General features: G+C 38.7%; 1 protein-coding gene across 11 annotated transcripts in view; it reads right to left on the reverse strand.

The window, feature by feature from the left end:
* The window catches only part of CLASP2 (cytoplasmic linker associated protein 2), a 153489-nt gene that overhangs the window by 124906 nt on the left and 3649 nt on the right, over positions 1-24934 (reverse strand). For all 11 annotated transcript variants that reach the window (XM_075493402.1, XM_075493409.1, XM_075493399.1 and 8 more), the window contains exons 2-3: positions 13960-14038; positions 558-661 (exon numbers count right to left, since the gene is read on the reverse strand). In XM_075493402.1, coding sequence (XP_075349517.1) covers positions 558-661; positions 13960-14038 — 183 coding nt within the window. The remainder of the gene's footprint in view (positions 1-557; positions 662-13959; positions 14039-24934) is intronic.

Consider the following 24934-nt stretch of genomic DNA (forward strand, 5'->3'; position numbering starts at 1 on the left):
CCACATAGTGCTAAGAACTGTAAAAAGGTTTGCTTAACTCAAACTTCAACCTAAGACGATGAGGTAGAGGGAAACTTATCCCCATCTCAGTTTGTCAAAGGTTCACACAGCATGCTTGTCATACATCTAGAAAGCCTTTTCTAAGTTAGAATTTCTAAGTTAGAATGCACCATCTCAACTGAGGGACTACACCTACGTGTTAAAGTACAAAGCTAATTTTAAAATAAATTCAGAGCTAAACAAACTTATTTAATCTCATTATGCAAACTTAAACCCAGGAGATTGCTTCAAACATGCTTTAATTAACGAAGTCCTGCCACATGATATGAAAGCATCTACTCAGAATTTAGCTATGATACGCAAAAACTGCAGAATTGCACTGTGCCAGATTTTTATCTTTAGCTGAACAATGCATCAGTGTCAATCCATTAAGAGTATCTTTAACATTTACACCATTAATAGTAGCCATAACGTTGTGACATATTCAAAGTCAAGCTCATGCATAAGTCATAAGCTCACTGGAGGCCTACATCTGAATCTACATTAAGTAATCATACCATGGGCGGTGCTGCTTCGTCCATCAATTTCAATATAAGATTCTGTGCTTGCTCGCGAACTTGATCTTTGGCATCTCCCATACGATCTATCAAAGGCAGGAGAACTACAGGAGAGGGGAAAAAAAGAAAAAAGAAAAAAGATTAAACACCCAATGAAGATTTTCTAATACTTAAGGATATTTCCTGAAACAGATTCAAGATACGTCTCATTCAAAAATAAAATCTGATTTTAAGTTGATCAAAGTATTTTAAAGTCTCAAATGTATTTCTGCGTATGTTACAAGACTAACAACAAATGCATTGGACTGAAATTGAAGAAAACAGTGTCTTCCAACAGGCTAAAAAGAAAGCTTCCCATCTTAAAAACTGTATAAATGACTTAAATTTAATCTGCAAAAGTATGCTAGTAGCTTCTGAACACCTGGCTTTTCTGAAAAATAATGCTAGGCTGTGGGGCATGAGAAAGAATTGGGATAGGAAAAAGGACTCTTTTCAAATCAGTGGGATTTTGCTGTTTAATTACAAAAACTTTAAAAGTTTTAAATCCTCCTATTCACACAGTGTATCTTCTGGAAACTCGGCCTTACTTCAGTAAAAGTATCAGTAAAAGTTACTATTTTAAAACGAGCGTCCTCAAAAAATACTTAACTAAAATTGCATGATAGCTGATGATTTCACATCCTAAAAATCAGAACTCACTCAAAAGGAAAGGACTCACCAATTCTTTTCATTTGCTTATCCAGAGAGAAGTTTCTCATTACATCTGATAAACAAATTAATGTTACAATATTTAGGAAAGTTATCTGAATGAACGCTTAGATCAGCATTATGCAAGACATCCTGCTATACTGGTTCCCAGTCCTCCATCTGGGGCCTACACAGATGCTTTGGGAGATTCTCTCCCCCCCCGGCACTTTTGGTACCAGTTCTTCAAAACGAGGGGTGACGACACCGAGTGCACCGCGTCTTCCCGCAGGAAGTACAACTGACATGGAACTGGCAGAGATGTCATCTCCCACGGGACAGTGCTTTTAAAGTTAGTATAAGCATGCGAAACACCACCTAGAAAAAGCAGCGTCACATGCCAGCAGTAAGATTCACCTGTCAACAGCTCAACCTTCTGCATTAACTTTTGTTTCTGATCTGATCCACAGTTTTCTAAGAGCTGCAAGTATCAGTCACGTAATCTAGGTGGAACTTATTCAACAGAGACCACAACAACCACCCCAGCCCGTCCTTCTGCTCCTGCACTCTAGTTAAGCTGGGGCTAAGTTTGCAATTACCGTGCCATTTATTCCAAACTTCTAAAACTAGCATAATGTTTACCTTAAGTCTTTTGGAGACTTGCTCATATTCCAACAAAAAAGATAACAGCTAAAATCATGCATTTGGTGTTGTATCTCTCAACACCTGAGAGTATTTTACAGTTGCTGCCTGATCTCTCTCAGCTGCTGACTGCTATAAAATTAATTTTCCTATTCTACTCAGAGAAGAGATAACTGTATCGCCCTATTTTTCAAAAGGGAGATCTGAAAGAATTTTAACAGTACTTAATGATTTTATAGTAATAACTAAACAACAGTGTTGCCGGCAAAAGAAAGGGAACAGAATCAGTAACTCAGGAGGTCTCCTCAGCCCTCTGTTCCCACATTAAAAACAGCCATTTCTGTACCATGATTATTACTGGACAAATACACTGCTGAAGTTTGAATTTCCCCTCCTGCTATATCTGAGCACTTTCTAATTGTCCTAATCTGAATATTTAATTCTACTGGCTCTGCATATTCCACTGACATCTTTAGCTACCATTATCAAGTTCTTGCATTTTTCATCTATCTTCTCTTCCCTTTCTCCTCTGAATAAATTATTACAGCCACCTTCATTTTACAGTTTGAAGAGAAAGGTTTGGGGTTTTTGTTTTGGTTTGGGTTTTCTGTTGTTGTTTTGTTGGTGTGGGGTGGAGGTATTTTTGTTTTGTTTGGGGTTTTTGTTTTGTTTGGTGGGTTGTTTTTTTTTTTCCCATTCTGTGAACACAGAAGAAACATCCAGAACTCAAGAAGTGAATTTTGGGAGTACATAGCTGACCTCTGCCCTAAATTTCCAAATCATTTATATACTTAGTGATTACATTTTTCTTCCCAACAGTATTTTTCATTACTATTTTCAGCACTTCTAAACTGTCCTTTTACCCGTACCATACGTTACTGGTGAACTAACCTGACTGCTGGGCAGCTGAAGGCAACTCTTGCTTTACAGAGAGGGCAACAAACACAGCCACTGAGAAGCTGTTCCAGCGGAGGGAAACACAGCGAGTGCCAGTCCTGCGGCAACACGGCTCCTTTGTGACTAATGAGCACGCCGAGTCAGTTGACGGAGCTGCAGATACCAGGGCTCCGCTCAGATCGCTAAGGCAAGCACAGAGAACAGCTACTAGAAGCCGCTGAACAGAGGTGAGGTCATCGAGTTAAACTATGACACAGCCTGCAGATTTCAGCGTGCGTAGCTACTGAACGTGCCAGCCTTTGTTCCTCGTGGAGCTCTGACAGAGGGACAACCTGCTGTGGGAGCTGTTAAAGGGCCCACATGTCTGCAGGCTTGACTTTTTCCCACCCTAAATCTCAAGTTTCTGTAAGACCCCATATAAGGCATGATATATTCTGTTTGCCTAAGACAAGTGAAATTAGGCTGCTGAACGCTGGCAACCACCAGCTGGTTTTCAGTTTGGTAGTTCAGAATAAGCTCCAATAGGAAATTATTTGAAGTTGGTTGCCTATTGATGAACTTTCAGAACGCTCAACCAGAAGGGGATCTCCACCAAACATATTTCAATTTGAACTCCTAATGCCTTCATCACTTTTTCTCCAAATGTTAGACATGTCTAGAGAGAGCTACAGTGAAAAATAGCTGAATTGTGTTGGCTGTCCTTTCTATCAATGAGCGGGAAACACATCTCTCTACCCCAAAATTCTGACAACATTTGAGACACTCAGGTCCATCCCAGCATCTTGTTTTGCTGATCACCCTTCTCTTTTCCCTACTCCAAGCCTCCTTGCCTCTCCTTGCTCCTCTCTAGTCCTGCCCAGACAAAAAAACGCAAGAGCACAAGAAACTTTGAATTCTTATAAGAAACCTCACCTGAGCCCAAAGCAGCAATTACAGCTGAGCGTCAGAGATGACAGTACAACACAGGCTTTTGCTCTACATCGGGATAAGCCAGTGCTGCCACTAGAAAGCAGCAGCTTTGCCTACTCACAACCCCAACCACTGCTCCCCCTCACAGCCCGTACCACCCCTTGTACCAGTATTTGTCTGTTTACAAGGTGAACCGAGGACGTACTCAGACATTCAAGGTGATACACGCATGTCAATCAGAAGCACGAGCTAAGAGAGGTACGTTGGAACTGAGCCAACAGGAACAGCCTGTGGAGGTTTTGGCACCTTAGGAAGTATCTGCTGGGTGTTTGTGCACGAAGATTTTATAAAAAGATTTTTACCTTGGCCAGCTTTAGGCAGGTTTCTATCCCTACCAGGAACAGCTGAAGTCACACTTGCAATACAAGGGCACCCTTTACCAAAAATCAAGTCTCTGCTTTAGAAGATTAGAGTACCACTACATCCCAAAGAATGGATGACCAGAAAACACATCAAAGGATAAAGCCCCCCCCCAACTTCATTCCAAATACAACTGAACAATAATTTTGGCTGATACTTTTCCTTTAAGTTTTATATGCTTTCTCATCAGCATTATCAAATTAGCATCCTTCTTTGTGTTGCAGTGCAAATATATGCATTTGGTCGTTTCTGGCATCAGTCTGCAAATGAAACAATCCCAAACAGATGTTGGAGTTAAAAGAAAGGTGAGGAAGGAGAAGCAGGACCATGCATGAAGGCAGTATTCAAAGTGGTAGTCTCCTAACAAGTTACCCAGTGAAGTATATAATTTGTCACATTCAGTATGGATTCACACACTCCTACTGTTTTATATTAACCTTACCCATCTTACTCCTTCTGTTGCCTAGCTTCTTTAATTATTTCAAGGGGATTTTGGAAAACCTAATAACATATCACAACTTTCTTCCTTTTATTTATTTCTGCTGATATGCAGAGAAACATTACACTAAATTTAAGAGACACTGATTCTTTTTGCAGAGCCAAGCAGCACTATATCCCATTCAATTTGCCTTTTCACCACATTTTAGCATATTGTCAAAGTTTCCTATCACTACCAGCCACTCCCGAGTTTTTCCTGTTAAGATTTCTACGTTGTTATACCACAATTTTACAGGTTTTGGTTACTGAAGAAAACTTAAAAGTGTTAGTAAAAATATTTTATAGCACACTAATTCTACCAGATCTACCTCAAACTGACCTATTTACATATGAACTGCTATTTATGACTTTTTCCTTTCTAATTGCATAATAGTTACCTTTCTATTATATCCCCAACAGAGCTTATTATCCCATCTGTTTCTTCTCCACTGTTTGTCTTCCTTCTCTTGGCTCAGTTAACCTAAATAAATTTTCATTTATACAAATTCACATAATGAATTTATCACCACTAGTTGGACAGTAGATGCAAGAGTTAAGGCCAAAACCAGCCTGGAGAGTCAGAGTACAGCCTTGAAAGATTAAATATTTATTTCCTCTACCAGGCCTGAAGATGATAGACAAGTAAATCACAGAAGTCAGTGCCTAGAATGGCACCCAATGTATTTTTAAAAATCCCGAGCAGCTTAACTGTATGACCCCCTGCAGCAAAGAATACCATAGGTAGCACAAACAATTTCCTTTTGTTAAACTTTAACACGAGTTCCTTCTGTTATGACACAAATATGGAGCTTTTCAGTTTCTATTATCGCTCACGGCTCCCTCTCTATTCCGTCTCTCTTGACCACTTATACCTGCTCTTTGTAAGTGCCCATTTTATGTATAGCCTCTCACACCTACCCATTTCTGTGAACCAACTTTAGATAGTCCATGTCTGCTCTACTGCAAAGACTTACAAAAAAGCATTAAGCAAACAAGAATGTTTACCAAGGAAACAACATCAGTGCTGGCAAAAATTCTGTTACTAAAAAGTCTAACTTCTCGTCTTCGACATTAAAAGAAAAGGCTGTGAGGACAGAAACAGATTAAACCTAGGCAGCAATATCGTCCTAGTTTTCTCAGAAACCTTGCCAGCTCAGGCAACAGCATTAAACAGCTGCCATTAGAAAGGAGGGAAGGAAACAGCTGCCTCTGCAATTACAGGAGTCTCTGTTGTTCTGGGTAAGATGCATGGGAGAAAAAGGAATCCCACAGAGGCTCCTATGGCGGTCAGCAATAGGGCTGGTCCGACAGACCCAGATGGCCAAGGACTACTTCTAAGCAAAGAATCATTAGCAGGCTCTCAGAGAGGGCCTCACTGCTCCCCCTCAAGGTAAAGTCCAGTCCACAGTAAGTTTAATCAAAAGCCATCTCAGACATTCATGTGCTTCTTTGGGTCTCTCCAGGAGCCAACTAAGAAAAGCATTAATGGGATTAATGAGATATATACTCTTCATCACCAGTAGTGGAAGAAAAAAACAAACACTTTTTTTTTTTTTTTTTTTTTTTTTTACATGATACATCCATGAATCTATCAGGGTCTCAGTCTCAAGAACACGGGAAGAGGGCCTTCAAGTCCAAAGAGTTTCAAGAGGTGTATTAGACCAGCAAGAAAACTAGAAGGTAGAAAACAAATGTTCATGTCATCTTCAGAAATTTTTTAGCTCTGGGCTAGGTTTTTACAGAACTAGTATTAATTAGAACCAAACAGAAACCAAGGAAGGCTAAGATTTCTCTACTTTTATTTAATGACACTGCATTTCTAGGTGTCATACAGTGAAATGTCCACAGACAGCAAGCAGATGGTACTCTAAATCACAGCCTATCACTCAAGCATGGATCACTTCAGGTTAAATTTATTCCCACTAATAATAAATGCCAGTGGTAGCCAGCCAGGACATAAAGAGCTTTAAAAGGCTGCATAGATTTGTATTTATTTTTTTACTTTATTTTATTTATTATTCTTTAGGGAATCTGTCACCAAGATGAAAAAAAGCCACAGCTTAAATCAGCTATGACAATTAGCTATGATCATGAGAGGGAACCAAAGAAAATTTAAGAATTTTCTGACATGTTGCAGGAAGTTCATCTTTTTGTTAAATTTGAAAATATAAAAGCTATTCAAAACATCTATTCTGAAGAAAAAAATACAAATATTGGAGTATCCTCTAAAAGCCTTTTCCAAAAAAAAGTCTGAAATATTCAGCACTTTATTGTTTAAAAAATCCTACAACACCTATCCAACACAGCTTTTCCTGAGGTCAATAAGAAGTAAAATGAACAGGCAATGTCAGACAGAACACCTGACTTGCATTTAGATGCCACAAGATACCTTTGAGACAAGACTTCTCTTACATAAATAGAAAAGCTTGCTTTACATTATCTGAGCAATTCAATTTCTTGAATTATTTGATTTAATGTCAAAGTTTTCTCTAACATCTGAGGTTGGCCATACTTTAAGCAAAGACATGGGCCAGATGATCTTGAAGGTCTCTTCCACCCTAAATTATTCCAGGTTTTATGTTTAGATGTTCTGCAAGCATTTGTAATCTGGAATCCTAAACAGATCATGCCATTAGTCTCAACATTTAAATTAAATTAATAAAAATTAAAAAAAAAAAAAAAATCAGTCAGTCCCTAAAACTTGAAGATACAATGTTTTTCTACATGCTATATATCCATAGTAGCTCATGCTAAAACAGTTCTTGGTTTTCATGGTGTTGAGGAAAGGATTTCTCCATACATCATTAAAACCACTTATTGAAGAGTCACATCTTGATTAAACTATGCATTCAAGTCTTTTCAATCCAAAAATTTCAATCATTAGGCAGGAGAAAAAGCAGAAATTAAGAACTTAGGTGTCACTTATCTAAATGCAGTCTTACTCAAACAAATATTTCCAAGTTCTTGTACCAAATACTTTTAATCCCAATTCACTCAAAAAATTAATGCACATTGCAAGTCCTTACAGCTACTTTAAAATAAATCAGGCAACATACTTGCACACTTAATTATGACAAAAAAAATTTGAAAGAGCATTTAAATTATTCTGAAGAGTCTAATTTAAAGGTTCTTCCATCACTTCTAGAAGCCACCTGGGAAAGAAATTAAACACTTCAAATTGGTTTTGCATCTTAGTGTACAGCACTACAACTATCTTCCAAAATTATTTTTGCCCACTGGCTTCTTTTTACAGTAAGAAGAATTTGAAACTGCTATTACACATATACACACATTTACATATGGGGTTTTTGTGTGTAAAATGTGTGTCTATATTCAGACTTATACATATATGTATATATTTAAATATAACATGTGTATCCATGTTTGGTCTTTTTTAAGTGCCAAGTATCTTTCCTTTTATCTGCAGGTAACTGAAATATATTTTGCAACATCTTGTAAGGTTGTATGTGAAAATGAATGACAAAATAATTTTATCATAGACTAATGGACAGTTCAATACATGCAGAAAAATATGTCATGATATAACACCACTTTAAAAATGAAACAGATTCCATATACCTTTATTACACTTTTTATTTCCCATTCCTTTGACAGCAATGAGAGGACAAAATAACATTCACTCCTTTAAGAAAACAAAACTACAAGTATGAGTAGAGACTTTTCCCAGAAACTCATTCACTCAGTCACATTTGCCCATAATTCTGGTATTCTCTTTTATTTCTGATATATGGTATTTTAATAATTAATGCCATCACCTGGGAAAAGAGATTGTGACAGGGTAATTATGTACTCTTACGTAATCTCTTTTAATCACAGAACAAGCAGTAGTGTTAAATACTGAAAGATGTAACACTCAAACACTCCTTAATCTGCTTTATTTTTTCCAGAATATAGCCACATAGTCTTATGAACTAACACATACCCCAGTATTTACTGCTTTCAAAGTGTTTTCAAGCATCTTCACTGGAAGTACTAAAAAAGAGATTCCACATTTGTGTGTCCAAGTTCCCAGAACACTGATGCCAGCTGCAGAGAGCGTGCAATGTGGTTAATCATAAAAGGATAATGCTTTGGAAGAAAGTTACTGCAACATTAGATTGTTGCCTAGGAAACTGAATTAAGTCTCTTATCAGGCATTATACTTCAATACAAAGATCACTAACATGCTCTTCAGCATATCGGAAAGCATCTGTCCTACAACTGTTGTATTGATTTTGCTCAAATCTAATTTACAGCATACGTGTAGGCTGTGAAGATGGAAATAATAATGTGTTTGTGTTTTTTACTTCTTAGCAAAAAGCCTGTAATGCTTATGTGGGTGAATATTCAGTCACATTAGTTATTTTTCTCTGCACTTAAAGAAATCTATCCCCATCATACCTGAACAGGAAATTAAATGGGGGGGTGGGGGTGGGGGGTGTTTTGCCATGTTATAGTTGGGTAATATGCTATTATACTTCCATCATTCACCAAGTTCTGAATCATGAATAAAAACACCTCAGGGTCACCAAAATGTAACACTTTATTAAGACAAAAATACATTGAAGGTTCCAGGTATTTTATGACAAAATACAGCTATAAAAGTGAAATTTCACATAGGAAATAGGATTCATTGTATTTTAAAAAAAGACAGAAAACACAGTAGGTAGGTATTTTACATATACATCTTCCTTCGCTATATTCATGGTGCAATCCTGATCTTCAGCGAGCATGCAAGTACCTACAATGACTTACTGCAATAAATGAGAAGTTAACTATATTTTGAATATTGCAAAGTAATAATTAAATTGCCTGGAAAAGTTCTATTATGCTTGTCTTCAAAAATAATATACTCACACTTATTTGACCAAAACAGAAGAAAGTAAATGCCTACCATGTAAAATACTACCAAGAGTTCCTATGGGGCTATAAGAACCTTGTTACTTAGTTGAAGTATTTTGCTTCCAAATTTCCCCACGTTTTCAGGCTTGATACCATGATCTTTATTTTCTCCTCATATCATCTGTATGAATTGCAAATTTGCAATACATGATTACCCACCTCATTAACTATGTTCACATCAAACAATGACCTAACTGGACACAACCAAGATACAAAAAAATTGCTAAAATGGCAGTTTGCATAGAGTAGTTGATTCTTCTCAAATCCATAACTATGGAAACTTTTACAAAGTTTCAGGGCAGGGGAAGCCTATTTTTTCCTATTTCCAAGCAATTTTCATCATCCAGATGTAACAAAGAGGTTACATTTAAACCTGAACTAAAAGTACTCCCACAGCATTCTCCTGGAGAAACTGGCTGCTCATGGCTTGGATGGGTGTACTCTTTGCTGGGTTAAAAAGTGGCTGGATGACCAGGTCCAGAGAATGGTGGTGAATGGAGTTTACTCCAGTTGGCGGCCAGTCACAAGCGGTGCTCCCCAGGGCTCAGTATTGGGGCCAGTTCTGTTTAATATCTTTATGGATGATCTGGATGAAGGGATCAAGTGCACCCTCAGTAAGTTTGCAGATGACACCAAGTTGTGCGGGCGTGTTGATCTGCTGGAGGGTAGGAAGGCTCTGCAGAGGCACCTGGACAGGCTGGATCGATGGGCTGGGGCCAATTGTATGAGGTTCAACAAGGCCAAGTGCAAGGTCCTGCACTTGGGTCACAACAACCCCATGCAATGCTACAGGCTTGGGGCAGAGTGGCTGGAAAGCTGCCTGGCAGAGAAGGACCTGGGGGTGTTGGTTGACAGCTGCCTCAATATGAGCCAGCAGTGTGCCCAGGCGGCCAAGAAGGCCAACAGCATCCTGGCTTTTATCGGAAATAGAGTGGCCAGCAGGAGTAGGGAAGCGATCGTGCCCCTGTACTCGGCACTGGTGAGGCCGCACCTCGAATACTGTGTTCAGTTTTGGGCCCCCCACTACAAGAGAGACATTGAGGTGCTGGAGCGTGTCCAGAGAAGGGCAACGACGCTGGTGAAGGGTCTAGAGCAGAAGTCTGATGAGGAGCGGCTGAGGGAGCTGGGACTGTTTAGCCTGGAGAAAAGGAGGCTCAAGGGAGACCTTATGGCTCTCTACAACTACCTGAAAGGAGGTTGCAGCGAGGTGGGTGTCGGTCTCTTCTTTGAAATAACAAACGGTAGGACAAGAGGAAATGGCCTCAAGTTGCGCCAGGGGAGGTTTAGATGGGATATTAGGAAAGATTTCTTCACTGAAAGGGTTATCAAGCATTGGAACAGGCTGCCCAGGGAAGTGGTTGAGTCACCATCCCTGGAAGTATTTGAAAGAGGTGCAGATGTGGTGCTTAGGGACATGGTTTAGTCGTGGATTTGGCAGTGTTAGGTTAACGGTTGGACTTGATGATCTTAAGGGTCTTTTCCAACTTAAATGGTTCTACGATTCTATTTTTTTTCTGGCATATGTAGAGAAGTGACTGTAGTTAGAGTCGGTACACACAGAGCCAGCTATGGCATAGAAAAGACAGTAGCTTTTATAAAAATAAGAGGTACCTCACAAACTTGTAAGAGCTCTCTGCAGAACAGCTGTGCAGAAGGTAACTCAGCTAACAGAGTGCAGTTGGATTTTCACATAGTTCTCAAGAAGGGAAGGAAAGTATTACAGGAAGGAAAGTACCATAATGATAAAGGCAGGGAGGAAAAGACACCTCCAAGGGACAGTGGGCCCTAAATCCACCATCACTGGACAGGAAACAGGTTGTTACAGTAGACAGCCTCATGAACATATTAGGTCAATTTTCAGGAAGCAGCGATGTAACAAAGAAATAGGTTATCAATAATTATGAAAGTAATACATGACATAATAAAACCAAACAGAATTATGCCACTATAAACTTATGCTGATCTGTGCTGCTATGGCTTCCTCAACTCAAAAGCACTACAACAGAAAGGCACTGAAAGGGGAAACAAGAACAATAAAAGCTGTGGAACCATGTATATACAACAAAGAATTAGACTGGGACTCTTGCCCAGGGTGGGGTAGGGTGGGGAGGGGGGAAGGATAGCAGAGGAGAGGCACAGAAGAGATCCATATAATGAAGACTGGTAGTCAAGAAGATAAGAAATGATGGCTCACCTCTCTAACACAAAAGGTCTAGCAAGCATCAGGTTATCAGGCGGCCAGTCCAAAGCAAGAGTTTTGCATAATTAAGTATTACTACAGAACACTGTAGAAGCCAAAGGTCTATGTGGGTTCAAAAACCAACCAGATAAAGCTGTAGGAAAACAGGGTGACAGGGGAGACACTGAAGATCCCATCTGCCTCAGCTGGCCCTAAGCTGCAAGACTGCTGACAGCTAGGGGGGTCATACTGAAGGAGTTAGCACTGCATCTTTGTCCTGTCCTTACTTTCTTCTCAGGCATCTGCAAACGGATCACTGTCAGACACGAGTCTTTGGTCTGACTTACTGGAGTCATTCTCAGATTATGTTAGAAGCCAAATCTGCGGAGTCAACAGAACATGATTTGGGAAACTGCTGGTTCTTTAAGTTTTGTTGAAGAAAGCAGTTTTCTTGCTCACCAGTGTGTTTTTAATTACTCTCGTAAACCCCAGACTATCCACACTCCCAGACATTTACAATAAAGTTTTTGTATTACTGCTTCACTGACAAAAACTGAAAATGATCCAAATCTTGTTATAAGACTTGGAGAGACAGCTACCAACTGAAGAGAATTCACACTATAAATCACTCTTTTTAAAAAGTCATCTAAAATAAAGATTATTTTCTGCCTTTTATGAGACTAACATTGCAGTGCCCGTTAAGCTTACATAAAAGTTGATCATGCACAACAGTGACTTGGATATTTAGCATAACGCACTCTACAGGTCTTGATTCTGGAGATGCTCAGAAAACCAATTTCAGTTGAAGGCACTACTACTCAGCTTTTCTAAACAGTACTTCTGGAATACACAGCTTCAGATGTCTACTGATGTTAAACATGTTCCATGGTCACCCAGTACCAGTACTCTTTTTTTTTCTTTAAAATAGAAATGCTACTGAGTACTGAAATTTAAATCTTTAATTTGCTCATAATCTCAAATGACTCAAATATTGGGACAAAAAAAAAAAATACTGTTTTCAAACTATTCTCAAATAGTTCAGTTAAAAAAAAAAAAATAGAAGAAATGAAAAAAGCTTTCCAACCTTTAATGGAGTTGCTGTAATTTTAAGTTACACGCACCACTAAAATATAAATCAAAACAGAGTAAGACTCTGAAGCCTAGCACTGTTTGTAGCTACAAATGCAGACTATTCAGAAATCCATATTCTGCATAGCACAATACGCCTCCAGTTCCCTTACACTGCTCCAATACAAAACTAACCAGCCAAAGAAAAACCCTCTGCAACAAAATAGATTTAAATTCTGTAGTGCACTATTGCAATAGTTCTACAGCATCCTGAAATATACTTTCAATGAATTTAGTTCGTAATTTGTCATAAACTATATTTTGCATATATTTTGAACTTTCAAATTTTGCTGATTTCTTAACTCTTAAATACAAAAGTAGACATGTAAAGAGGAGGAAGCTTAACATTTTGACAGACAGTTTGACATAGCTGGGCATGTGGGAACAAGATGCAAGATAATTCACACGAATTTTGGAAAAGGACATTAAGCTAGAAACTTCTGTTAAAAATAGCCAGTGATACAACACCAACGTTAATACCCTAGTATCACTATCTGTTTTCAAGGACAGCAGCAAAATGAGTTGAGCAGCGTAGTTTGCTCATACTTCCCAGAACAACTGTTTCGTACTCAGGCACATTTAGATCCATTAATTTGAAATTCATTCGAGTAAACATTTCACACAAGAATAACAGCACTTTTTTTCATCCCATACAAAGTTTAGACTACTAAAAGCTACAGTCCAGTTATCTAACAGGAGGTAGACCACATAGTCCTCTGAGACCACAGGCTTCAGCATACATATGGCTCTAATTAAAGTAATCTGCAAATAAAACCTTCAACTTTAACACAAGTTAAAGCTAACACTTATGTTCCAATGTAATTTTTAGATGACTGTCTTGGGGAGAGGTAAGCAAGTACATAGCATGGGAGTGGTAAGCAACTATATAGGATGAAACTAATTACTGAAAAGATATTCCTGGAACCTTTACAAAATCCCAAACACCACCTAGAAATCAGTGATTGCATGACAAATGAATATTTACAAGTTAATATAAAATTATTTAAATTCCAACAACAGCAATAAGATGCCTACCAATGTATTATAATTGGCTCAGAAAGCTTTCAACATGTTGCACTTCAGCTGCTGGGGGGAGGGGGGGGGGGGGGGGGGAAGTGTCTTTTACTTTTGGTCTTAAGAAAAAGAAAGTTATATTTCACTTACCAGTTCCTATATAGGATTTAAAGCGTCCTGATAGTCTGTCGACAAAGGCACCCAAAACATCTAATCCCAGTAATGCTACCTGTTGAAAGAAAAGCGTTAGATATAAAAACAGATCACTACAGAATTCTTTAGAATATATTTTAAATAAATTAGACATACATATGCAAGCATGCTAAAAGACTATACCTTAACCTAAATTAAAGTTCCAATTAGAAAGCTGATAATTCCTTGAAAGCTTTCATGAAGACAAAATTATCAGAATATACTTGATCCATTCCAAACGTATTTACATATATCAGAGCAGTTAAGATTTCTCAGTACTTGTCTTAAAACAGAAAGAAAATAAATATTAGAAATCCAATGTTTTAGTATTTTCAACTACAAATTATTAAATTCAAATTAATAATTATGAGGACTAAGGATTTGGAAGAAGCTCTTTTTTTTCCTCTCTGGATCATATATTAGGACTGCAGTTCTGTCCCTCGTTTTCTTTAAAAGATTACTCTAGAGGTCTAACTCAGGATTAACTGAAAATCAAAATTCCTTTGAAACAGGTGCCAGTAAGGCTTTAGGCCTTCCTCTACCTTATAAGCTGCTGAAAGAAACAAAGCAATGCCTTAACAACAACAACAACAAAAGGGGGGGAGGGCCTGCAGTTACCAAGACTCAGAAAAAGCAAACAAAATGCAAAACTAACTAAGCCCCCAAATGTAAGTACTAATACAGACTGCAGGAAAAAAAAACAAAACAAAACAAAAAACAAAACCAAAAACCCACCATGGTGTAAACAGTTTCCCAGATGCTACGAGCTTACTTCAGTCTGGCTACTCGGCTCATCCACTAAGGTCATTACATCGTTTTCCAAACTCCCAAAAGAAAACAACTGAGAAGCTCATACTGTCTTCCCTAGCAGTTCAGACCACACCATTTGTCCACTGTTTGTTAAGCTAGGGAAGTTTTATTTCTCTTCATTTGCTCTTGTTAAAAGAAAGGGAAAAAAAGTCAGAAAACAAAAGGAAATTCAAAATACTATTGGGATTGTGAGGAAGTTCCCATCTATGAACAGAAACTAGATGAGAGGACAATATCCGCTAATATAGAAAGAAGAACATGACCAGAAATGATCAGTTAAACTAAATTATTTTAACAAGTAAGGACACTTTTTTTCGCCCTTAACTATCCCGCATACTGTTCCAAGACTTCATTCTTAATTTCCTATAATAGTTCATTATGAACATCAGACCTGCATTTTCACATCTTGTAGTTAGCTCAATTTGCTGCCCATGAAGGTGCCAATGCCAAAGGAAGGTCCTCCTGACGCTTGGGCTTTCGTAACAGTTTTTCCTCCTCTTTATTTTCTAGTAAGACAGGCACTGCAAATTTTTCCCCGTGAAGACATGAGCAGAATTACTCCCCTCTATTAGCTGTTTATTTTCATAAAACTTGGAACCGCATTTTCTTGGACAACTCTGTTTCCTTAAGATCCTTATCTGTCACAATTGTCCACACTAGACAAGAGGCCAAAAAAAATGGACTGAGATGAATATGAATACACATGGCCCATGCACACAGGATCATGTGAGCCTTGTTTCTACAGAAAACTAGACAAATAAGGTCCCCATAAAATCTAGGATCTGAAGCAACTGCATAATTAAGTGGATTTTAATAAATTCCGTATTAGTACAATAGATCTCCTTTTAAACAGGAGGTACAAGACTTAGTTCCAAGTTAGTACAACTTACTTGGAAATTTACACAATTTTATCACATACTAAACCAGATAATATAACAAATATAAGTGGATGGCATCACTGGCTTAAATTAATACACTGCCAACAAGTGACTGCATCTACAGCTCAGGATGAGAAAACAAAATACTATAATTGATAACTTACTTAGACAAAAAAAATGTAGGTCAGCTTTTATGTTAATGTCAAGGCTTCCCAAAAGCTCTTTCCTTTAATGTTCTTTTCCAGATTGTCAAACTATATGAGACCTGAGAGAAAATCTCAGTCTAAAAAGTTATGCCTGAAAGAAGAAAATAATTCTGGATATACATTGTTTTCCTATGCTTCTGTTTCCTGACTACAAGCATGACCTTAGACCTGTCTTCCAGTGACAACTTTTAAGATACCTTTACCATGCAAGTATTTTGGGGTCTATTAAGGCACAAACTGCAGCCTTTCCTTCTGTAAAGGTACTTACAGAGTCTCTCTCTTCTCCAGGCATTTGATTACCTTTCTAAAAATCTCTCTTGAAGACTTCTACCATTCTGAACAGCAGCAGCTCAGAGATTTAAAAAAGTAAAGCATGCATGGCTGCTTTTTACTAGAGATCTACTCTTTACTAATCCCAAAGAAGACTTCTGAGTAAAATGGAGCGTATTTCTTCATAATTCCTCCAGTGCTTAGCCTCTAGGCTTTGGAGGGGTTTTTGTGGGATTTTTTTTTTTTTTTTGCCTTTTTTGTCAGTTGGTTGGTTGGGGGCGGGGGGGGGAGATTGCTGTTTTTAAAGACTCACCTGGCTAAAAACAGTAGCCATATGGAATATTTGAATCTCCATATGCCTAAGGGGCAGAGGCTTCATAATTTACAGAGAAATGACTATTAATCCTACCATGACTGTTATTGCCAACAAAGAATCTGATCACTTGTATTTCATTTGTGTAAGAGTTTTATTTTGATCAAGAGCACGCCCTGAGATAATGCCTACATATTCCATATTTTTGTATCCCTCCCTGTGAATGGGTAAAGTTTAATCACCTCTTACAATGCAAGTCACATTTATCTTGATTAACCATTCAAGCAGTTGTCAATATGGTGTTGGCTCTTTGGAACTGTCTGTCAAAGACTTGCTTAATGAATGCAGTAGGGGTTCTACTTCAATAATTAGTCTACAAAAGCCACTTCAGTAAATACTATAAATTTAAATATCCTGATGGGTAGTTTTGTCTTGTGATGTCCTTATTGTATGAAAATATATAGTTCAGACTGAACAGGATGAAATGAAGCTTTCAAAAATGACCTAAGTCAGCATAAGATATGAGACTAACCCTGACTTTAAGAAATGGAAAAGTAACAAACACTGCTGTGAAATTCTCATCTCTCTAACAGGTACTAAACAAGAACCTTTACAGATGAGACATAAAGGAACAGGTTACTACAGTCTTAAAGGAGCAATCCTCTACCTATAACATGATAGGTATTCTTTAGCTCATACAAAGCCCTCTATGGTCTGCAACTTTGAGAAAATAACAGGTATGAAATGTCATGACGTCTGTAGAGTGAGAAAATACGATGTGACCTCAGGCAGGAAGTAATGGGAAACTGCTCTAGCTACAAAATTGGCTCTCATTCCACATTTCAAAACAAGTCAGCTGAAGCATATCACTACAGAGTATGCCAAATAAACTACCTCTTATTGTTTTTGTAAATCAGTCTTAACATTTCTCTGCTTTGATACACAATGTTCTGAGTTTCAGCATCCCCTGGTAGGTATCATCCGTGCAGTATTCAAGCAGCCCTTTGGAAGGAGTCCTTAACAATTGATATGGGGTCACATGAGCAGCATTAAAACAAACAAACAAACAAACAAAACCAAAACAAAAACACAAACAAACCACAAGTCAAGGCAGAACTGATCTGCAAGAAAATGGTTCCAAGCTCTCAGACACTGTGTGGGACCATGTACCAACGCAGGCTCTCCACTATCAACAGAAAAACCTCTCACGAGCATCATGGCTCTTTCCCCACCAGCTTCAGTGAGGGATGTATTTCTTCTGGGATAAAAATCATTGGATCTGTGTCTTACTCTGCATTCATTAAGCCTTTTGTGTGCTGCCTAGAAAGAGCCTTTGTATGTTGGAACTGATTCATCAGCTCACTATTGTTTGATGCATTTAAACACTGCTTTTGAGGTTCACAGCAGAAAAGAAATTTAGGCTTATTTGAACTGGAGTTGGTTAGTTGTTGAGCTACTCTAACAAGCCAGTGTTCAGGACCATCCTTGACTTCTCAAATCACAACAAAATTGCCAACCCAACTGAGAAATATTTTATCTGTTCTGAAAAGACCAGACTCTTTAGTGAAATCAAGATGTTCTAACCAAAATGTGATTATGAATTGAGCCGGTGATTAGGAATTGAGCCTATATCTTGCTCTGCAACTTGTTCCTTTTCCAGCTCTCCTTCTACATATTCTTTCCAGCACTGCCACTGCTCTTCTGTGGGCAACTTCCAGGCATCCAAGTCTTTGCTATGAAAAGCAATACTGTTCTTCAAACCATACCTGTTTAACCATGCATGCTTACTATTATTCTCACAGTGATTCTGTAATTTCCCATCCCTGTGGGGGACATCTAGGGGCAGAACATTACCAGTAAACCATCTCTAGTTACGTAAGTTGCCAAATGACCTTAATACGAACGTCCTTGGATTTAGTCATAGGATCTCTGAAGTGTATACAGAAATACAGATTCTGCAGATCACAATCTGCTAACCAGTCATGAGAATCTAATGGGGGAATTATGGAGGTTGCTATCTGGAACTCCGAAAGAATGAAGTTAAGGCACTGGACTTCCTAGACTTTAAGGACTGGACTTCCTGTCACCATGGGGACAGCTGTGGTATCACTAATAATCAACTGACAAACGCAAAACAGCATGCCAAACAACTACACCCTGCAAGAACAAGCATTGTTCCAGCGCTGCAATGCTGGAACAAGACATATGCAAGAACATCAGGAGATTTTTTTTTTTCAAGTATTGTCAGCCAAGCCCAAAGGTGTACTTTCTCAATTCTCAAATAATCTCAAGCACCTTGCAAGTACCTAAACATGAAACAAAAACATGTATGTACGTGCAGTCTCTTCTGCTTCGTGTCTTGAAGTTTATTATTCCTAGTTATCCTTACTCGTCTCCCTGAATACACTTCTCCCCTATTTCACAGGAAACTCAATTACTTTTTGCTCCCTTTACTGTTTTCCACTCCAATTCTCTCCACATTGCCCACTTCGCTGAGACCTACCCCATACTCCATTCCCTCCCTTAACGCAAAAGCCTGCAGATATCAAAAACTGCCCCTGGCTCCATGGGCAGAAGGAAGCTTCCATTTTCCTGGGTCATTTCTTCAACCCAGGTGGTTCTTCAGTCCCAGCCACGTCATCTTCAGACTCCATTCTCCCTTGTACAAGAAAATGCATTGCTGCAATCCTCCCACTCAGCATGACTTGGGCAGCTGCCTCTGCTGACGGCAGCCAAAACTGCAGTCCCAGCTGCTGAAGCTACAACACGAGTCATCTATACTTTAGATATTTTAGCTGACAAGAAAGCATTATTTCCATTCTCTTGCTTCTTTCATCTTTGAGGGTACAAATTACGCACTTCCAAAGATGTATACAATCTACTTTTTCTTTTTTTAATGTATATCACATCACTTCACATTGCAAGGAGAGAGAGGTTGCTGGTAATCTAACATAAAGTCTTCAAGCTCAACAATTTGAGTCACAAGTTCTTTAGCAAATGCAGAGCCTCCTCTATCTAAAAATGCAAGTTTACTGACTTCAAACCAATATTTTGCAACTATAATTTGGACTACAAGCTAAGATTCTCCTGAGTGTACCAAATCTTTGCTACTGTTAAAACTTCACATCAGCTGCAACCCTCACAGTCTCAAAAGGGGTATAGACTACCAAACTGCTTATGATAATTTTCCTTTCATTATCCTTCTGTGATGGCCAACCACAAATCATTTCAGCGTCACAGTGCAAGTAACCACACTACCAGAGGATTACTGAATGAATCACCCATATTTATCCAGAGACTGATAAGTATAGTTCACCACTGAAAAGGCTTGGTTGCTTCAGAGGTCCTTCTTGACAGGCATAGATCTGAGAGGTCCTTGTTATTTTGGCCTCTTCTGTAGCAGTCAAAACAAGCAAGCATAGCACTGTCATAAAAATTTTAAAGCTTATAAAAAAAAAAAATCTGTTTTACTGCCCTTTCCCCATGATGGGAACTGTAACATTCCTCCCCCCTTGCATTAATTAAGAAACTTTTACCCAATTTTGAAGAACACATTAATTTAACATTCAAAATTGTTACTCGAAAAAATGTTTACAATTATTTATTTCAAAATCTCTCATGATCTTCAAACTGACTCGAGTTCAGACTGAAAGTGTGATCTCCGTATTGTCCACAGAATACAGAACTCAGTGATCAGTACTCTAAAATGTGACATGTACTGCCTCCAGCTTGATCCATTACAGGAATATCTACAGTTTGCTTCATATGTACACTAAACGTTCCTCCCTTGACCACTGTCATAAATTTTTCATAGACATTGTTCCAAGGACAGTAAGCATAAAACAAAAGTACATGATACAGCAACGCCTGACATTTTAAGCCATTTTCTTTTTGAGATTGTCTGGCTTAAAGTTGATGTGCTGCAGTGGAAAAAGTTTGAAGACAGAGCCTCTTTAAAAGCAGGGCTCAGTGGGAAGACAATGAGATGTATGGTATTTCTCTTTAGAATAAATAATTTTTTAAAAATAGCTCTTTTTTCCCCCCCAAAGAAAACTGCACTTGAAAGCCTTTCTAAGCATGTTGATAGAGCAAAACAAAGAAACACTTTATTTTAGGACTTAGTTATTCCAAAAGAATATAATTCTTTTCATGCCCAAGGTCTCTTATTTTCTTTCTTATTTCCTCTAATTTAAATTGTATTAAACGTACAGTGATTCCCACTCTCTGCTACTTACTCCTACCCTTGCATCACCTCCTCTGCTGTGAGGAGACAAGTATTCATGCAGCTGAATAGTAACCTGCTTTAGGAAACCAGTCCAACAAATGAACAAGAGAAAGCATCTTCTCAGCCAGATCTCTTCCCTCAGCCTGTTTACTGTGCAGCCTCACAAGCACTTGCATCAGAGTAATGAAGGCACAACGCACCATTGCAATTCAGCAGCCAGGGAAAGAAACTGCTTAAGTCAGCAATGCTGCTAAAAACGCATGTTGAGCTATGTATGGCTCACGCGTGTTGACTGCTGTGAATTCTATTCTGAAGGATGCACCTCTCCTCTTGCATGCTGCACAGAGCTTGGAAAGGGTCTCTATTCACACCCCAATCAATCAAAGTGCAGGCTAAAAAGGATAGCCCTGTTCTCCCTCTTGACTTGCAGGCATATTTGATCTGGTGCACTTAAATCTCCTGTAGCATCAGTCAAATCAGCTTGTTGAAACACTGGAAAATGAATCCAACATCAACAAAAAGTTAATTGCCACAAGAACGACAGTGAGAATACCTGGCCACAGGAGAAGCAGACCTGCTATTTCAACAGTTCGTCTGGATTACACACAAACTGAAGCTACAAAGCAATTGAGAACTGTCAATTCCACCTCTGGAGGAGATGCCTGAGAGTTCGAGACTATATATTCCACATTCCTAATTAAAGGCTGGACAAAATTAGTTTTAATTAAACTTCAAATAATTAAAACTTCTTGCAAGTTTCCCTTGCCTTCTGGAGATCTGCTTTATTATTTGGCTAACATTCAACAGTTTATTTAACATTCTATGAACAGAACACAAATAATACACACACAAAAAAATTATTACTCAAGAAAAAGAATCGAATCATTGAGCTTGAAAACTAAACCTGGATTCATATATGGACAGGTTGAACCACATTCTCATTACACAGAAGTAAGGGAAGTAGATCCCACATAGCCAAGATCAAACAAACAACTTGAAGAAAGGAATAATGAAATTCAGCAAAGAGCTCAAAGTCAAACATTTCTCCTCCAACAAAGACATTTAAATTACCACTATTTGCTAACAAAGACTACGGAAATACCATGATCTATACAGTAACTGAAAAATAAAGGTTGAGGGGGGATCCTCTTTTACACCATTTTTCTGTCCTGCAAGTTACAGTCCTACAAATCACTACAGCATTTGCTTTTTGTGTAGCATATATTGGCTTGTGTTCAACTTCAGATCCAAAATAACCCACACATTTTCTTCCTAAGGACAGCTACTCAAATCACATGCCCCACATCCTGCATTTGTGTGTTCAATTATTCTTACTGAAAATGTAGGACTTCACATATTTTTTTAATAGAATCATAGAATGCTTTGGATTGGAAGGGCCCTTTACAGGTCATCTAGTCCAACCCCCCTGCAAGAGCAGGGACATCTTTAACTAGATCAGGTTGCTCAGAGCCCCATCCAACCTGACCTTGAATGTTTCCAGGGATGGGGCATCCACTACCTCTCTGGGCAACCTGTCCCAGCGCCTCACCACCCTCATTGTAAAAAATTTCTTTCTGCATTCCAGTCTATATCTGCCCTCCCTTAGTTTAAAACCATTGCTCCTTGTCCTGTCACAACAGGCCTTGCTAAAAAGTCTGTCCCCGTCTTTCCTATAGGCCCCCTTCAAGTCCTGGAAGGCTGCTGTAAGGTCTCCCCCACAGCCTTCTCTTCTCCAGGCTGAACAACCCCAACTCTCTCAGCCTGTCCTCGCAGGAGAGGTGCTCCAGCCCTTGGGTCATTTTTGTGGCCCTCTCTGGACCCGCTCCAACAGCTCCATGTCCTTCTTGTGCTGAGGTTCCAGAGCTGGACGCAGTACTCCAGGAGAGGTCTCATCAGAGCAGAGTAGAGGGGCAGAATCACCTCCCTCAACCTGCTGGCCACGCTTCTTTTGATGCAGCCCAGGATACAGTTGGCCTTCTGGGCTGCGAGCACACGTTGTTGGCTCATGTCCAGCTTTTGGTCCCATCAGTACCCCCAAGTCCTTTTTCGCAGGGCTGCTCTCGATCACATCATCCCCCAGCCTGTATTGAAACCAAGGATTGCCCCAACCCAGGTGCAGGACTTTTTTTATTTCTGAACTTTCCTTTTTTTCAGATCTTAGTATCTGCATTTTGTTCAAATAATTTTAAATTCTAGCTTCCACCTCACACACAGTCAACTAAGTTATAACTGCTGCTATCTCTTTGCAAGGACTTCAGATGAACATCCTAACCACTTGTCTTTAACTATTTGCAAAATTACAGTTCAAATCTTCCCTTCTTTTCTGGAAACTGAAAGCTCCTCCTGCTGGCCTTTTGTTGAACTAAAGACAAACTAAAATAAATACTTCCCAAACTAAGGAAATACAAAAATGCAACAATAACATTACTAATATTTTAGTATATTTCAGTATTTGGTGTTGAGACAAACAAAGCTAAGAAAAACCTCACTCTACAGGAAGCATAGAATAAAAGATAACTCCAAGGATTTGCCTAAAAGAAACATATTATCCACACTATCAGAAACAGCTTGAAATCTGATTTTTTTTTCTTTGCATGGCAAACAATCTGCTGCTGTGACATAAAAACAGTGATTATTATCTTCCTACTGCAGTTGAGGAATAAAACAACCTAAAATATCAACTACAAAGGTTAGAAATCCAAAAGATGACTCACAGTCACAAACATTACTGATTACTTTCCTCACATAAAATTACCTTGAGAAAATACCAGAATTTTAGTAATTGGTTTTTATTACTTCTGATCAGGTGTGATTTGCATAAAGAACCAAAAGGTGTGGCTTTATTGTTCAAAAAATAAATTTTATGAGGGTAACTATTCAATTTTGGCATGCTTAGAAAAAAACACAACATGTTAACAGCCAAGAGTAGACTTGCAAAGCTCTACTCGAAAAGTAGTATTTCTCAATCCCACGTCTTTAGCAGAAGTTCAAAGCAGATTTCCAGATTACCTATCCGAGTCAGACACAGAACAGTTTGAGCCACCAGACCGTATATAAAGTTAGATAATCTTGTAATTATTTCAAGTGACTATCGAGTACAAGAGAGACGCAAGAGATGTGTTAATTAAAACTCATGTATACATAGATGAACATCCAGGTTAACCCAGTAAAGCCAGAAAATATCTATCTGTAGTGATACCCTCAGAATGGGGAATTAATTTACTGCTTGAAGTTCACCTGAGAGTCTGAACTCAAACATTAGTACTGTTCCAATTTTCTGAGACTGCCAAATATTTCAGAGTTTGAGAACAAATACCAGCAGAATAATACCATCACCCAACTCTTAATACCTGGCATGCAACTTACCTGCTCCTTAAAAAGATTTCCAAATTCACTGCCCTTATTTTTTTTCTCCACTATTCCTCACAGCCTTGGGAAAACAGTCATTTTGGGGAAAAAAACCACCCCAGAACCAAAGTTCTATATTGTAGGAGGAGAGAGGTCAGTCCCAACCAATATGAAATAAACCAGATCACAGTACCAGGACACCAAGCAAACAATTTTCCGTTCAGTGAGCAACTCTTTCATTCTAATGAGATCCAAAAGAAAAGCTTATTTTGTACCCAAAAGATGCACATCATCTGGGTACTCCCTGGTGTTGCATAGTTTTCAACAGTCTTTGGAAGCTAATTTATCACTGACTACATAGGCATCGTAACTGAAGTCCCCATAATACACCATTAAGGTCAGCCTTTAAAGAGGACTCATCTCTCTCTAGGTCACTCCCTGTGTTCTGCAACCAACTTTCACTAGAACTCCGTACCATTTGCAGATGAGTCAACACATTCTTAATCCTACCTTTTTGATTTATCAGTAACTCAAACTGGTAATTGCGTTTTCCACTTCAATGAGCCAGATGAACTCAGAAATCTCCTTATCTGTTTTCTCAGCATGGAACTGCCAGATTGTTTATTAAACCACTATAAATAGCTGCAAACTTCAGAAAGGCAAAAGCACTATTTAAATGGCCAAAATCTTTTTGAGACAAGTTAATTCAACTTTGCTGATAACAAGTCCATACTTGTTTACTGAACACCTATTCTCTTCTTCCCCCACTCGTTATCAAGTCTGCCAAATCAACCCTCCCATTCCTATTCCCTCCAGATCCTTTCCCTTCCGGTTATGCGAGGCAGAAACTTTTCCAGGGTGGCATTTCATATGAAGTTTTCTC

Source organism: Mycteria americana, chromosome 2 (assembly GCF_035582795.1).
Source record: "Mycteria americana isolate JAX WOST 10 ecotype Jacksonville Zoo and Gardens chromosome 2, USCA_MyAme_1.0, whole genome shotgun sequence".
In the NCBI taxonomy this organism is placed as follows: Eukaryota; Metazoa; Chordata; class Aves; order Ciconiiformes; family Ciconiidae; genus Mycteria; species Mycteria americana.